Raw genomic sequence first — 15826 nt, forward strand, 5'->3', positions numbered from 1 at the left:
CATATTATTGCACCGTGAATGGTTTCATTGCCTGTTCATTCATTTGGGACTACAAAGAACTCAACTGCATGCACATAGTTGCGGTTGAATCTTCTATGGAAGAAATACTGCTCCAACTCACCAGTCTGGCATGTGGTCTCTGTAAACAAGGACTCCACATAAGAAATCTGCCCTGAAAGCTGCTTAAGACGCAGCTCCATTGCTCTCACCATAGCCTTGCTAAGCTGCACTACTAGCCAAAGAGAAGACCCGTCTATAGAGAGTCCAAAATGCTGCAGTGCAACTCCTAAAAAACCTTGGTCTTTTCAACCATATCTCCCCAGCACTGATCCAGGTCCACTGGCTCTCAATACAACAACACAATATCTTCAAACTAGAGAATGACACGGTGGTTGTTACCCACGGCTAGCCACGGGTAACTCGCCGAAACAGGGAGAGAAAAATTAGTGGTCGCTGCAGGGACGGGAACAAGGCCATTCACCGCCCCGTGGAGCGGTGAATGGTCTTGTCTCCGTAGCACGGATCGCACGGTTCAGCATCCTTACCCAATCGTCGCAACCTACGTTCTGCCATCTCCCTTCTTCTACCTCACCTTAGATGCCTGCTGAGTCCGACTTTAATTCTTCTCCCAGCCGCATGCTTTCAATAAGCCACGCATGCGCGGCTGCTTGAGCTGTTGAATATTCTCCTCTGACGCAACCGGAAACAGAAAGTTGGGTCAGAGGAGAATATTCAACAGCTCAAGCATCCACGCGTGTGGCTTATTGAAAGCATGCGGCTGGTAGAAGAATTAAAGTCGGACTCGGCAGGCACCTAAGATGAGGTGGAGGGAGGGAGATAGCAGGACGCGGTGATTGGGTGGGAGGGAGCTTCTGGACTGCGTGATCCGTGATCGTGCATGTTCCCTCACACTAGAAAGGAGGGAGTGTACAGTAGTCGCGGGGAAGGGGCGGGCACAGTGGTCACGGTGACGGGGTGGTGACAGGGATGGTGGTCACAGGGACGGGGGCAAATTTTTTCCCCGTGTCATTCTCTACTTCAAACAACTAGTATTAGCATTTAAATGCTTCCACGACATGACACCTGACTATGTAGTGAAGAAACTCCCAATATACCACGCTCAACGGTCCCTCTGTTCACAAGACGGAAAGAGAATGAATACAGGGATGAGTAGAAAAAGGAAAAAGTGAGTGAGGAGACAGATCATCAGTTCATAAGAACATAAGAAATGCCTTCACCAGATCAGACCGAGGTCCATCAAGTCCGGCGATCCGCTCACGCGGCGGCCCATTTAATTCTCTATTATGAAAAGCTGAAATTACCGTATCCCTCAATATGATTTGCAAGAAGGTGTATATCCAACTTGTGCTTGAAACCCCGAAGAGTAGTCTCCGCCACAACACCCTCAGGAAGAGAATTCCAAGCGCCCACCACTCGTTGTGAGAAACAGAACTTCCTGGCATTCGTCCTGAACCTGCTGCCACCCAGTTTCAGGCTATGACCTCTTGTCCGTGTCACATCTGAAAATCTTAGTAATTCTGCTTCTTGGTCTATTTCATCAAATCCTTTTAATATTTTAAAAGTCTCTATCAAATCGCCTCTCAGTCTTCTCCTCTCGAGTGTGAACAGTCCCAGTTTCCTGAGGCGTTCTTCATAGCTCAACTTTTTCATTCCTTTGACTAGTTTCGTGACTCGCCTCTGCACCTTCTCCAACAGAGTTATGTCCTTCTTAAGATAAGGAGACCAGTGTTGGACACAGTACTCCAAATGTGGTCTGACCATTGCTCTATAAAGCGGCATTATGACTTCTTCAGATCTACTCGTGATCCCGTTCCTAATTATGCCCAACATCCTGTTTGCTCGCTTCGCTGCCGCCGCACATTGTGCCGATGGCTTCAGGGTTCTGTCAATCAGTACCCCCAAATCCCTTTCGTGTACGCATTTTGCTAGTGTTACCCCAAACATTCTATACTCGTGTTCTTTATTCTTTTTTCCTAGATGCATCACCTTGCATTTATTAATGTTAAAATTCATCTGCCACTTTGTCGCCCATGTTTCCAGCTGTCTCAGGTCCTTCTGAAGCTCCTCGCAGTCCCTTTGAGAGCCAACTGCCCGGGAAGCCAGGGCACGAGGCAGACCTCAACGGTTTCTGCTTTGCTTTTCTTCTTCTTTTTTCTACAGGTTCGGCTGTCACAGGGCAGGGGCCGGAGAAGGCAGGAGAGACAGCGAGGGCAGGAAGCCAGAAGTAGGCAGAAAGACCCGGGGTCGCGGAGAGAGGTAGCTCCGCCCCCCCCCGCCGCATCACAGGTCGCATCGGCGCCCAGGCTCCCCTTTAAGTAGAAGGGAAGCCAGGGCACGAGGCAGACCTCAGCGGTTTCTGCCTTGCTTTTCTTCTTCTTTTTTCTACAGGTTTGGCTGTCGCAGGGCAGGGGCCGGAGAAGGCAGGAGAGACAGCGAGGGCAGGAAGCCAGAAGCAGGCAGAAAGACCCGGGGTCGCACCGAGAGGTAGCTCCGCCCCCCGCCACATCACAGGTCGCATCGGCGCCCGGGCTCCCCTTTAAGTAGAAGGGAAGCCAGGGCACGAGGCAGACCTCAGCGGTTTCTGCCTTGCTTTTCTTCTTCTTTTTTTCTATAGGTTCGGCTGTCGCAGGGCAGGGGCCGGAGAAGGCAGGAGAGACAGCAAGGGCAGGAAGCCAGAAGCGGGCAGAAAGACCCGGGGTCGCGGCGAGAGGTAGCTCCGCCCCCCCGCCGCGTCACAGGGCGCATCAGCGCCCGGGCTCCCCTTTAAGTAGAAGGGAGCCAACGGCGCCCAGCCGTTCGGCGCGCGGCGAAGGCAAACGGCAAAGGCGCTCACCTTAGCAAGAGCGCCTTTGCGAAGGAAGCCTTGTGAAGGAGCCCAGGCAGCCCAGCAGCAAATCTAATCCAACTTCTAACTTCTAACCTCAATAACTTCTAACTAAAAAAATAAATAAATAAATAAATACTTTCCTCCTCTTCTCACTCTTTCTCTCTCTCTCCTTTTTCAGCTAACTGAACGCCAGGCACCACTCCCAAATCACCGAGGCTACAGGAATGGAGGCTACAGGAACCCAGGGGAGCTACCCAGTTTTCTGCATCGAGTGTCATATGTATGACTACCTCCCCTCTGGAAGGCAGGCATACATATGCAATCGATGTCAGGAACTGGATAGCCTGAAGAAGGAGGTCAGGAGACTGCAGGTTCGAGTACAAGAACTGGAGGGACTGTGCACCATGGAAGAACAGTGTTGGACAACCGAGGACACCGCCAGAGAGAGCCACATCGCGGAACAAGTTAGGGAGCTCGAGAAATTCATTGAGGAGGCCTGCAGGATGGTGGAGGCACAGGACCACCAACACACCAGGAGAGAACCGACAGTTGGACGACAGGAACCACCAGACACCATGGAACTAGGACCTTGCGGAGGACCTGGGCAGGCAGAGGAGGAGGAGATCCATCAGAGCCAGGAGAAAGGACTAGCGGACTTCGCAGATGACACAGACCTGAGACCAGGGGCGGAGACACAGCAGAGCCCAGAGGACGGACAAATGGACTGCACATATGACACAGATTTGAGACCAGAGAGACAGTTGAAGAAGGGGAGATCGGCTATCGTGGTTGGGGACTCAATCCTGAGAGGAGTAGACAGTCATATAGCCGGAGGGAGAGAGGACAGACTGGTAACATGTCTCCCGGGGGCAAGAACAAAGGACATTATCAACAATATCGAGAGGATCCTGGAGGGAGCCGAGACGGAGGAGACAGCAGTAGTGATCCACATCGGAACCAACGACATCAGCAGGAGAAACTTCAACAGGACTACACTAACTGACCAGTTCAGGACCCTGGGGAGGAAACTGAGACTAAGGACAAGGAAGATAGCCTTCTCAGAGATCCTGCCAGTACCGAGAGCAGACACAAAGAGACAGAGCGAACTACAATCAATTAACGTTTGGCTGAGGAGATGGTGCGAGGAGGAGGGTTTCCACTTTGTTAGGAACTGGACTACTTTCTTGGGGAAGAACAAGCTCTACAGAAGAGATGGACTGCACCTTAGCACAGCTGGGACGAGGATGCTGGCACGCAACGTCCAGAACGTCATAGACTTGGCTTTAAACTGAGGAGAAGGGGAAAGCTGATAGTCGACCTGACCTCGACACATCGGACATCAGTACCTGACAAGGATACTGAACTGGGACATTGTAAAGGAGGACTCGGGACTGAGTGTGTATGTTTTGAAAAAGGACCTAAGGACGCATTGCAGGGATCGAGGGCACAAATGGACCTGGTAAGCGGCACCAACACAGAACAACAGGAGCCAGAGGGGCAAAGACATTGTGAAAAAGAGACCAGTACTGAGTGGGAATTAGGAGAGCAGGAGGTGCAGGGGAAACAGGCAGAGGACGTCACACACACACAGCAGAAGGAGGACGAAGCTCAGGGGCTGGCAAACCATGAGGAAAACTGCAGGAGTACCAAAGCACGAGGGAGGTAAAAAGAGAGGACAAAAAACTGGGTCTTAAACTGCCTATACACAAATGCTAGGAGCCTGAGGGCCAAAATGGGAGAACTGGAAATCACTGCCAGCAATAAGGACCTAGACATAATTGGAGTCACAGAAACGTGGTGGACTGAGGACAATCAATGGGATGTGGCCATACCAGGGTACAAACTATACAGGAGAGACAGGACACATAAAAAGGGTGGAGGAATAGCGCTGTACATAAAAGACTCCATACCATCAGCCAGGATGGAAACAACAGTACGGGCGGATGCTTGGAATCACTATGGCTTAAGCTACAGGGAGGAGCAGGGGCAGACATTAAATTGGGTCTGTACTACCGCCCACCTGGACAACCGGAAGAAATTGACCAGGAGCTGGAGGCTGAACTGAGGCAGGTATGCAGAAGCGGAAATGTGGTGCTGATGGGGGACTTCAACTATCCTGGGATAGACTGGAGTATTGGGCACTCAAACTGCGCAAGAGAGACCAAATTCATAGAGGTCACGAGGGACTGTTTCATGGAGCAACTGGTCACGGAACCAATACGGGGCGATGCCACTCTTGACCTAATCTTCAACGGACTAGGGGGGCCAGCAAAGGAGGTGGCGGTATTACCCCCGCTAGGTAACAGCGATCACAACACGATCCAGTGTAGGCTTGAAATTGGATCATCAAAGGGGAAAAGAACCACAACGACGGCACTCAACTTCAAAAAAGGAAATTATGATGCCATGAGGAAAATAGTGGGAAAGAAACTCAAAGGCAACATAGGGAAGACGGAATCCGTAGAAAAAGCCTGGACCTTACTCAAGGAGACTGTGCACGAAGCGCAAAACCTATGCATCCCCAAGTTCAGAAAAGGGTGCAAAAAAAATAGAACAAAAAACCCAGTGTGCATAACAAATGCAGTGAAGAAGGCGATAAGCGACAAGAAAGCATCGTTCAGAAAATGGAAAAAAGACCAAACAGAGGAGAACCAAAAAGTGCACAAAGAACACCAGAAGGAGTGTCACCGAGTGGTTAGAAAAGCAAAAAGAGAATACGAAGAGAGACTGGCAGAGGAAGCAACAAACTTCAAGTCGTTCTTCAGATACGTCAAGGGGAAGCAACCGGCGAGAGAAGAAGTGGGACCATTGGACGATGGAGACAGAAAGGGAGTAGTAAAAGAAGAGAAAGAGATAGCTGACAGGTTAAATGAGTTCTTCACGTCAGTCTTCACGATGGAGAATATAACCAACATTCCGGAACCCGAGGAGATCGTAATAGGAGACCAAGACGATAAGCTGGTCGATTTAGAGGTAAGCCAAGAGGATGTACTCAAGCAGATTGACAGACTAAAGAGCGACAAATCGCCGGGTCCGGACGGCATTCACCCAAGGGTGCTCAAGGAACTAAAAGACGAAATAGCGGAGCCACTTCGACAGATATGCAACCTATCCTTAAAAACCGGAGAGATCCCGGAGGATTGGAAAATAGCAAATGTCACGCCCATCTTCAAGAAGGGCGCAAGGGGAGACCCGGGAAACTACAGGCCGGTGAGCCTGACCTCAGTCCCGGGAAAGATGATGGAGGCACTGATTAAAGACAGCATCTGTGAGCACATCGAAAAAAATGGGCAGCTAAAACCGAGTCAACATGGCTTCTGCAAGGGTAGGTCATGCCTCACAAACTTATTGTACTTCTTTGAGGGGATGAACAGCCAGGTGGATAAAGGGGAATCTATAGACATCATTTACCTTGACTTCCAAAAAGCCTTCGACAAGGTGCCACATGAGAGACTGCTTAAAAAGATATGGAACCACGGGGTACAAGGGGAGGTCCACCGATGGATCAAAAACTGGCTGGCAAACAGGAAGCAGAGGGTTGGCGTAAAGGGCCACTACTCAGACTGGAAAGGGGTCACGAGCGGAGTTCCGCAGGGGTCGGTGCTGGGACCGCTCCTGTTCAATATCTACATAAACGACCTAGAGGCGGGAACCAAGTGTGAAGTCATTAAATTTGCAGATGACACCAAACTATACAGTAGGGCTCAAACCAAGGAATACTGCGAAGATCTCCAAAAGGATCTAACGCAGCTGGAAAAGTGGGCCAAAAAATGGCAGATGAGCTTCAACGTGGGGAAATGCAAGGTCATGCACATGGGGAAAAAGAACCCGATGTTCACATACAAAATGGGGGGAACACCACTAGGGGTCAGTAACCTGGAGAGAGACCTGGGAGTGATGGTAGACGCAACACTGAAGGCATCGGCGCAATGCGCCATGGCCTCAAGGAAAGCAAACAGAATGTTGGGTATCATTAAGAAGGGTATTACGACCAGGACGAAGGAAGTCATCATGCCGCTGTATCGTGCAATGGTACGGCCGCATCTGGAGTACTGTGTCCAGTACTGGTCACCGTACCTCAAGAAAGACATGGCGGTACTTGAGGGAGTACAAAGAAGAGCAACTAAACTGATAAAGGGAATGGAAAATCTCTCATATACCGACAGATTGAAGCAGTTGGGACTTTTCTCCCTGGAGAAGCGAAGACTTAGAGGAGACATGATAGAAACCTTCAAGATCCTGAAGGGCATAGAAAAAGTAGAAAGGGACAGATTTTTCAAATTAAGGGGCACCACAAGTACAAGGGGGCACTCGGATAAATTGAAAGGGGACAGGTTTAGAACAAACGCTAGGAAGTTCTTTTTCACTCAGAGGGTGGTGGATACATGGAACGCGCTTGCAGAGGCTATTGTAGACAAGAAAACATTAAATGGTTTCAAAGAAGGTTTGGATAGATTCCTAGAAGAAAAAGGGATTGAGGAGTATAGATATGTATAGACCATTGCTCAGGCAATGGGCCTGATGGGCTGCCGCGGGAGCGGACCGCTGGGCAGGATGGACCTATGGTCTGCTTCAGCGGAGGCAACTTCTTATGTTCTTATAATTTTGTATCATCGGCGAACTTTATTATATTACTTGTTGTTTCCTCCTCAAGATCGTTTATAAAAATATTGAACAAAATAGGCCCAAGAACCGAGCCCTGGGGCACTCCACTAGTCACTTTCACCCAGTCCGAGAATTTCCCTTTTATATTAACCCTCTGCATTCTGTTCTCTAACCATTTACCGATCCATCTATGCACTTCTCCCCCTATTCCGTGGCTTAGTAATTTCTTCATAAGCCTTGCATGCGAGACCTTGTCAAACGCTTTCTGGAAGTCCAAGTAAATTATGTCTACTGGATCTCCAGTATCCATATGTTTGTTCACTTTCTCAAAGAATTGTAGTAAATTTGTCAAACAAGACTTCCCTTTCCTGAAGCCGTGTTGACTAGCCCTTATTAGGTTGTGATCCTCCCAAGTGTTGCACAATGCTGTCTTTAATAAGTATTTCAATTATCTTCCCAGGAACCGATGTGAGGCTCACAGGTCGGTAGTTTCCTGGATCACCTCTTGATCCTTTTTTGAAAATCAGGATGACATTTGCTGTCCTCCAGTCTTCTGGTATTTGCCCTGTTCTAATTGACATGTTAGCTACGGTTTGTAAAAGTTCACCAATTTCTACCTTAAGTTCCTTTAATACTCTCGGGTGAATTCCGTCTGGTCCGGGGGATTTGTCGTTTTTTAGTTTGTCAATCTGAACGTATATCATGTCCAACGTCATGTCACATTTACTGTTTCGAGGTTGTCCTCTATGCCTCCGGCTAATATCCTCCCTGTGTCCGGCACTGATGAAATGTTCACACTGTAAACACTTCAAAAGGCAGTTTATCAGGAAATAAAAGCAAACTAAACTTAGTGGAAGGATTTGGGGGAGGGGAGAGTCAAGATAGTTAGGGGGTGTGAAGGATGGCAAGGAGAAATGGAGAGAAGAGATTAGGAGACGGGAAGGGCTTGAGTGAGAGGCTAAGGGGGGTGGCTAAGGATCTGATGCGGGCATATGAAAATAGGGATTCATAATAGTTGACGAGTAAGGACTGCAGACAGTGGGAGACAGTACAAAAAAAAAAAAAAAAAAAGGAATAGAACCTCTGCAGAAACCAGCAAGAAAAACAGCAGCAAAGGTAATCCGAAGAAGGAGGAAACACGCAATTGCTAAAACACTTTTCTTGAAGAAGGACCTGACTTGGACAAGTTCCAGCAGCTGCCTGCATCAGGGGTCATCAGAGTCTTCAAGAAGAGATAAAATAATCACCCAAAATAAGGAAAATCCTCCTTGAAGCTAAGGCGGCAGGCTTCTGCTACATTGCTTCGTATTTGTGGAAGAACAGGCTAAGCCCATTCACAGCCAATTCCAGAGCCAGAAAAGTACCCAAAAGGACCAAAGTAAGCATTATGGAGCCTCAGGAAAAAGAGGTGTTAAGACACTTGGTTTGTCTGTTTCTCTCCAGCACCATTTAGAGTACCGTATTTTCACGTAGATAACGTGCATCCGTGTAAAACGCGCACACGGGTATAGCGCGCGAAAAACACAAATTTATGTACAGAAATTTTTATATACCGCGCACACCCGTACTGCGCATGCTGCCCGACTCTCCTTTCGCCCGCCCTGACTCTCCTCTGGCCAGCTCGACTCTCCTTTCGCCCGCCCCGACTCTCCTCTCCCCCTTGAAGTCCTGTCCCCACCCTGAAAGCCTGATGCCCCCCCCGACGTCCGATTCACACACCCCCCCGCAGGACCGCTCGCACCCCACACCGAAGGACCACTCGCACGCACCCGCACCCCCACCCCGAAGGACCGCTCGCACCCCCACAGCCTCCCAACCCCCCCCCCCCCCCATCATGTAGAAGCTCCTACCGGTGTCCTGCTGCTTCCTCTTGGCGGTCCCGACTCCCCGACACAATTGGGGCAAGAGGGAGCTCAAGCCCTCTTGCCCCAGCCAACCGCGGCACTCCCGACACGATCGGGGCAAGAGGGAGCTCAAGCCCTCTTGCCCCCCTGACTCCTTGACACGATCGGGGCAAAAGGGAGCCCAAGCCCTCTTGCCCCGCCGACTCCCCAACTCCCCGACAATATCGGGCCAGGAGGGAGCCCAAGTCCTCCTGGCCCTGGCGACCCTCCCCCCCGCTAGTTGTTCGGGCCAGGAGGGAGCCCAAGTCCTCCTGGCCCTGGCGACCCCCCCTCGCTAGTTGTTCGGGCCAGGAGGGAGCCCAAACCCTCCTGGCCACGGCGACCCCCTACCCCCACCCCGCACTACATTACGGGCAGGAGGGATCCCAGGCCCTCCTGCCCTCGAAGGAAACCCCCCTCTCCCCAACGACCGCCCCCCCAAGAACCTCCGACCGCCCCCCCCAGCCGACCCGCGACCCCCCTGGCCGACCCCCACCCCCCTTCCCCGTACCTTTGCGTAGTTGGCCGGACAGACGGGAGCCAAACCCAACGACGGAATGAAGCCGGATTGGCCCATCCGTCCCAAAGCTCCGCCTACTGGTGGGGCCTAAGGTGCCTGGGCCAATCAGAATAGGCCCGGGAGCCTTAGGTCCCTCCTGGGGGCGGGGCCTTGGGCACAAGGTCGGGCCCATGTGCCTCAGGCCCCGCCCCCAGGTGGGACCTAAGGCTCCCGGGCCTATTCTGATTGGCCCAGGCGCCTTAGGCCCCACCAGTAGGCGGAGCTTTGGGACGGATGGGCCAATCCGGCCTCATTCCGTCGTTGGCTGCCTGCCGGACAGGTGAGTTTGACTCCCGTCTGTCCGGCCAACTACACAAAGGTACGGGGAAGGGGGGTGGGGGTGTCGTGGGGGTCGGCCAGGGGGGTCGCGGGTCGGCTAGGGGGGGCAGTTGGAGGTTCTTGAGGGGGGCAGTCGTTGGGGGAGGGGGGTTTGCGTCGAGGGCAGGAGGGCCTGGGATCCCTCCTGCCCATAATGTAGTGCGGGGTGGGGGCAGGGGGTCGCCGTGGCCAGGAGGGTTTGGGCTCCCTCCTGGCCCGAACAACTAGCAGGGGGGGGGGGGGTCGCCAGGGCCAGGAGGCCTTGGGCTCCCTCCTGGCCCGATATTGTCGGGGAGTTGGGGAGTCGGCGGGGCAAGAGGGCTTGGGCTCCCTTTTGCCCCGATCGTGTCGGGGAGTCGGGGGGGCAAGAGGGCTTGAGCTCCCTCTTGCCCCGATCGTGTCGGGGGTGCTGCGGTTGGCTGGGGCAAGAGGGCTTGAGCTCCCTCTTGCCCTGATCGTGTCGGGTGTCGGGACCGCCAAGAGGAAGCAGCAGGACACCAGTAGGAGCTTCTACATGATGGGGGGGGGTCGGGAGGCTGTGGGGGTGCGAGCGGTCCTTCAGGGTGGGGGTGCGGGTGGGAGTACGTGCGAGCGGTCCTTCGGGGTGGGGGTGCAGGTGGGAGTGCGTGCGAGCGGTCCTTCGGGGTGGGGGTGCGAGCGGTCCTGCGGGGGGGGGGGGGGTGAATCGGACGTCGGGGGGGAACTATGTAAAAAAAATTCTGTATAACGCGCGAAGGTATGCGCGGTACGTAAAAACCACGTATAACGTGCGCGTTATATGCGAGAAAATACGGTAGACACTCAAGCAGAAACTTCTGAGTGCACTACTGTAAGACCAGAAGAAGCCTCAGCCTTTGTGGTCTGTGCACCACTGATGTACTTCAGCCCTAGCCGAGTTGCAATTTCCACTCCAGGAAAGACAAGCTCCACTGCTCTTTGCAAACCTAGTTCTGGCAACCCTTTCAGGTGTCTTTTTGTAGCCTTTTTCCCTCAATAAAGAACCCAATAAATTAACAACACATAATAAAAAATACCATAAGACGGCTATTTCTACAGAATTTTAACAAATAATTTTAATGAGAACATTGTATATGTTTTAACTGTATAAGGTGTGCTAACCGATTTAGAGCGAGCTAATTGATTTAGCATGCCCAAAATGCTAAGGCGCCCATTATATTCTATGGGCGCCTTAGCATTTAGTGAGTGCTAATTTTTATCATGTGCTAAATCAGTTAGCGTACCTTAGTAAAAGGACCCCTTAGTTACATAGCCATACAGCAGGAAAAAAAGAAACTTACCTATATATACTGTAATTAAATATCCATGCTCAAAAAGAAATACACTTCTCCATCCGTATCCACAGGGGTTAGGGGCAGAGGTGGCCCGCGAATAATATTCAGGCCGGTTCTGACCCACCCCCCACTTTTCCCCGGCATCCCTTAAGCCTTATCTGGTGGTCTAGCAGGTTTTCATGGCAGGAGCGATCTTCCTACGCTCCTGTCCCATGCAGATTGCTCATAGGAAATGGCTGCCATGAGCTCCCTTAGTCTCGAGACTACAACAGGAGCTGAAACCGCGGATTCGGAGGGAGAAGTATACTGTATGTTTCAACAAGAAAACAATCCACATCACAGAGAAAAAGACAGATCAATGAAGAAAGATGCAAATTTATGAAAATGTACCACAAAATTGCTACAAACTCAGAACCTTAAAAAAATCAGCCAAAGGAAGCCACAACCTGTGACTGCAGTAGCAACTTAAAATATGTAACATGTGAAACTGTACGTCTTACCTTAGGTATGTTCCATAGATAAAGAAAAGAGTCATCATTAGACCATTTAAAATAAAAATCATAGAAACATAAAAGGAAGCAGGATCTCCCAAGCCTATAAAACAAATGAACAAGCTACAGTTATAACCAAAATAAGACATGAAACTGAAGAATTCCAGATAAAACACTGCTTGTAGAATCATAAGCCAACCAGATCATTTCATAGTACAATAGACCTGAATATGAGTTCCTCAGTAGTGCTGGCCACTTTACAGGGTTATTTCAAACAGAGTTTATATGTATAATATTGAGGTTTGCGCGCAAAGATGCGTCTTAAAACTTGTCTGATTATATTCATGTGGGTATTCTATAAATGGCGCTAAGTTTTTGGTACCAGAAGAAATTGGCGCAGAACACTATTCAATAAACAACGCTCCAAGTTCAGTGCCATTTATAGAATAGCACTTGGGTCTCCTTTTACTAAGGTGCGCTAGCGTTTTTAGCGCACGCTACATTGCCCCGCGCGCTAACCCCGCACTATGTGCCAAAAACTAACGCCAGCTCAATGGAGGCATTAGTATCTAACGCGTGCGGCATTACAGCGCACGCTAAAACCGCTAGCGCAGCTTAGTAAAAGGAGCCCTTAGACCAGGGATCTCAAAGTCCCTCTTTGAGGGCTGCAATCCAGTCGGGTTTTCAGGATTTCCCCAATGAATATGCATGAGATCTATGTGCGTGCACTGCTTTCAATGCATATTCATTGGGGAAATCCTGAAAACCCGATTGGATTGCGGCCCTCAAGGAGGGACTTTGAGATCTCTGCCTTAGACCCATTTCCATACCAAAAGTTAGATGCTGGTATTTAGGCCAGCTGAAGCTTGGTGTAAATGCAGGCTCCAGACTCAAGCATTCTGGTGCAGAAATGGGACTTTTAGGAACGTCCCCGTCATCCCTGGTCACACCTCCTTTTGAGTTGAAAACTAGGGATTTAGGCGTGTGGGGTTATAAAACAGCACATGAGATGTGCATGTAAATTTCAATTATTGCCAAGTTATTTATTTAAAGAACTTATTATCCGCTTATCTCCTAAGCGGCTTACAAGTAAACATACTCAGTAGAGGCCAAATTTTGCCGTACATTTTCCAATACATTACAAACATCAATCAGCTTTGTTTACATTGTTCAACAAAAAATTGTAGTCATTCTCAAACATTTTATTGGGTGTCAGAGAAAAAGCTATAAGCTAAGACGAAAAAATGAGCCTCAAATAATTTTTGAAATAGCAGTACATTGTTTGTTTATCCCCCGCCCTTATCCAGGGCGAGTTACACTTACCCACAAAATATAACATTGCATTTAACATACAAGTCGCCTCAACGACAAACATCATTATAACCAATAAAAATTGAACTGACCATGGAATACATCAGTGACCAGCACCCTGCACTCAACAGTCTCTACTCCTCCTCCCTAAACTAATCTCAGACCCTATATTTCATCTGGTAGAATAAGTGTCTTTAACAACTTCCTTCAAATTCTGTATAGTCTGCTGTTGACGAATATATTCTGGAAGGTTGTTTTCCTTTCCCTGGGACCAATACATTGTTACAAAAGCGTATTGCTCCGGACAGACCGTAAAAGGAGTGCATTTTGACAGCAAATGAAGCAATAACAGATTTTGTTTTGAACAACTGGAAATATAAAGAAGGGACAGAAACAATTAATTGCAATTGGTTGGCTCATAAGATAACTCATTTGTGTACAGATCTTTGAGCTGTGCACAGATCTCAGTGGCATATGTAGAATCTGAGACACAGGGCTCCTTTTACTAAGGGGTGCTAGCGTTTTTAGCGCAAGCACAAAATTACCGCACGGTACACTTCTAGAATAACGCCAGCTCAATGCTGGTGTTAAAGTCTAGCGCACACGGCAATTTAGTGCGCGCTATTCCGCGCGTTAAGGCCCTATTGCACCTTAGTTAAAGGAGCCCACAGTATGTATGCACATAAGTTTACCTGAACTGAATGCAGACCTTCCCAGGGTTAATGTTTGGGGAGAGGGAGTTAGTGCACCCATATGCGTATTTACTTTATGAGGGATAATTTTTCAAACTGAAAGTGAACATACTTTACCCTTTGGAAACTGTTGTAACTTATTCTCACACTGCCGTACAAGTTAAGCAACCCATTATAAAATTGCCCTCAAACCCATGAAGAAAATCAGAAAAGCAAACAATCAGCTGTAGGATAATGTAAGAGCTCTAGTTATGCTTTTCTTAATCTCACTTTTTTTTTAGCACAAATTACTTTATGTGCACTGGACCAGATTCAATAAATGGTGTTAAAAAGATTTGTCACTAATGGCCTCTTTTACAAAGCCGCACAGCAACAGCCCCGAAGCCCTTTAAATCTCTATGGGCTTCGGGGCCTTTAGCGCGGCTTTGTAAAAGAGGCCATAAAAGGCTGATTCAAGCCAGCCTAGCCACTACCCAGATTCTGCTACAGCAGTCTGCCTAAATATTCAACTGCATTATTCAGATATCTACCACAGAGTATCTGATTTTGACCCAGTCAGCGGGAATTAACTGGGTAGGAGTAGTACCTATTTGGATTAAGCTTTGAATATTGACTCCAGGGTTTTTAATTCTTTAATTGCTTCTAGCTCCTCTTTAAGCCGATTCAAATTCTTTTTCATTATAGAGTTGGAGGCATTATAGGAAAAAAGGAAATACATTGTTTTATTGGACTAATTTAGGGCTCCTTTTATCAAGCAGCAGTAGAGCCTTTTACCGCAGGCCAGTGAGGTAAATTCTTCAACGCTAATTCAATTCCTATGAGCATCAGAGTACTTACCTCACTGGCCCAAAGTAAAAGGCTCTACGCCTCTGACTGATAAAAGAAGCTCTTAGCAAATTGTATAAATATAGCTCAAGACGACTAAGAAATGTATACCAAAAGGTCAGTGAGTGGAAATTAAAAGTCAGCAGAACAAGCAAGCAGATTTATTATTTAGCAACTTAAGCATCAAGAGGGAAAGGCTTCTTTTTTTGGTTTAAGATTTTTCTTTTCAGTGTACATAGATTCTGAAAAGGTAAGCGATTCATCAAGAAAGTAGCAATGAAAGGAGGAATAGACAGAACAACCACCAAAAAAAGCTTACGATTCATTTAGCTGACTAAGCAATTTCTGTAGAAAGCTACATAAAAATTTATTAGTAAGAAAATTCTCAGCTTTCAGATGTTTTCGATGAAAAAGCCAAATACGCAAAAAGGAGTGAATTTTTGACAGCAACTGAAGCAATAACAGATTTTATTTAGAACAACTGGAAATATAAGAAAACGAAACAAACAGTGATAATAGATGAGATCATTATTGCCCAGTTTAAGTACTTCACATATGCCTGCATGCTGATTAGCATACAAGATCACAGAGTGGATTTTCTTCCAAACTAAACCCCTCCTTTACTAATGCGTAGCACGGGTTTTAGTGCTGGCAGCGGCGGTAACTACTCCGACGCTCATAGAATTCCTATTAGTGTCAAAGCAGTTACTGCCGCTGCTGGCGCTAAAACCCATACTACGTGTTAGTAAAGAAGGGGGTAAATCAATAGTAAGCTGACCACTATTTACTATGTAGCTAAAATGTAAGAGAGCATTAGTGGCTCAGTCCCAAGATCAGAATTGTATTTATTTAGCATTCCATTTCTTTATATATTTATCCAGTATACCAGCACACAAGAAAATAGTCAAAATATTCTTAAAAGTACTCTGAATTAACATCTTAACAGAACAGATAAGTAATTATTATTTGAAATGTTGAGTTATCGTTGTAGTCATGAAAATT

The 15826-nt window shown here is 48.3% G+C and overlaps 1 protein-coding gene across 3 annotated transcripts in view; it reads right to left on the reverse strand.

Annotated features, from left to right (window-relative positions):
- DPY19L1 (dpy-19 like C-mannosyltransferase 1) overlaps positions 1-15826 on the reverse strand; it is a 298312-nt gene that overhangs the window by 197510 nt on the left and 84976 nt on the right. For all 3 annotated transcript variants that reach the window (XM_033930604.1, XM_033930603.1, XM_033930602.1), the window contains one exon: positions 12006-12099. In XM_033930604.1, coding sequence (XP_033786495.1) covers positions 12006-12099 — 94 coding nt within the window. The remainder of the gene's footprint in view (positions 1-12005; positions 12100-15826) is intronic.

Source organism: Geotrypetes seraphini, chromosome 2, assembly GCF_902459505.1.
Source record: "Geotrypetes seraphini chromosome 2, aGeoSer1.1, whole genome shotgun sequence".
Classification (NCBI taxonomy): Eukaryota; Metazoa; Chordata; class Amphibia; order Gymnophiona; family Dermophiidae; genus Geotrypetes; species Geotrypetes seraphini.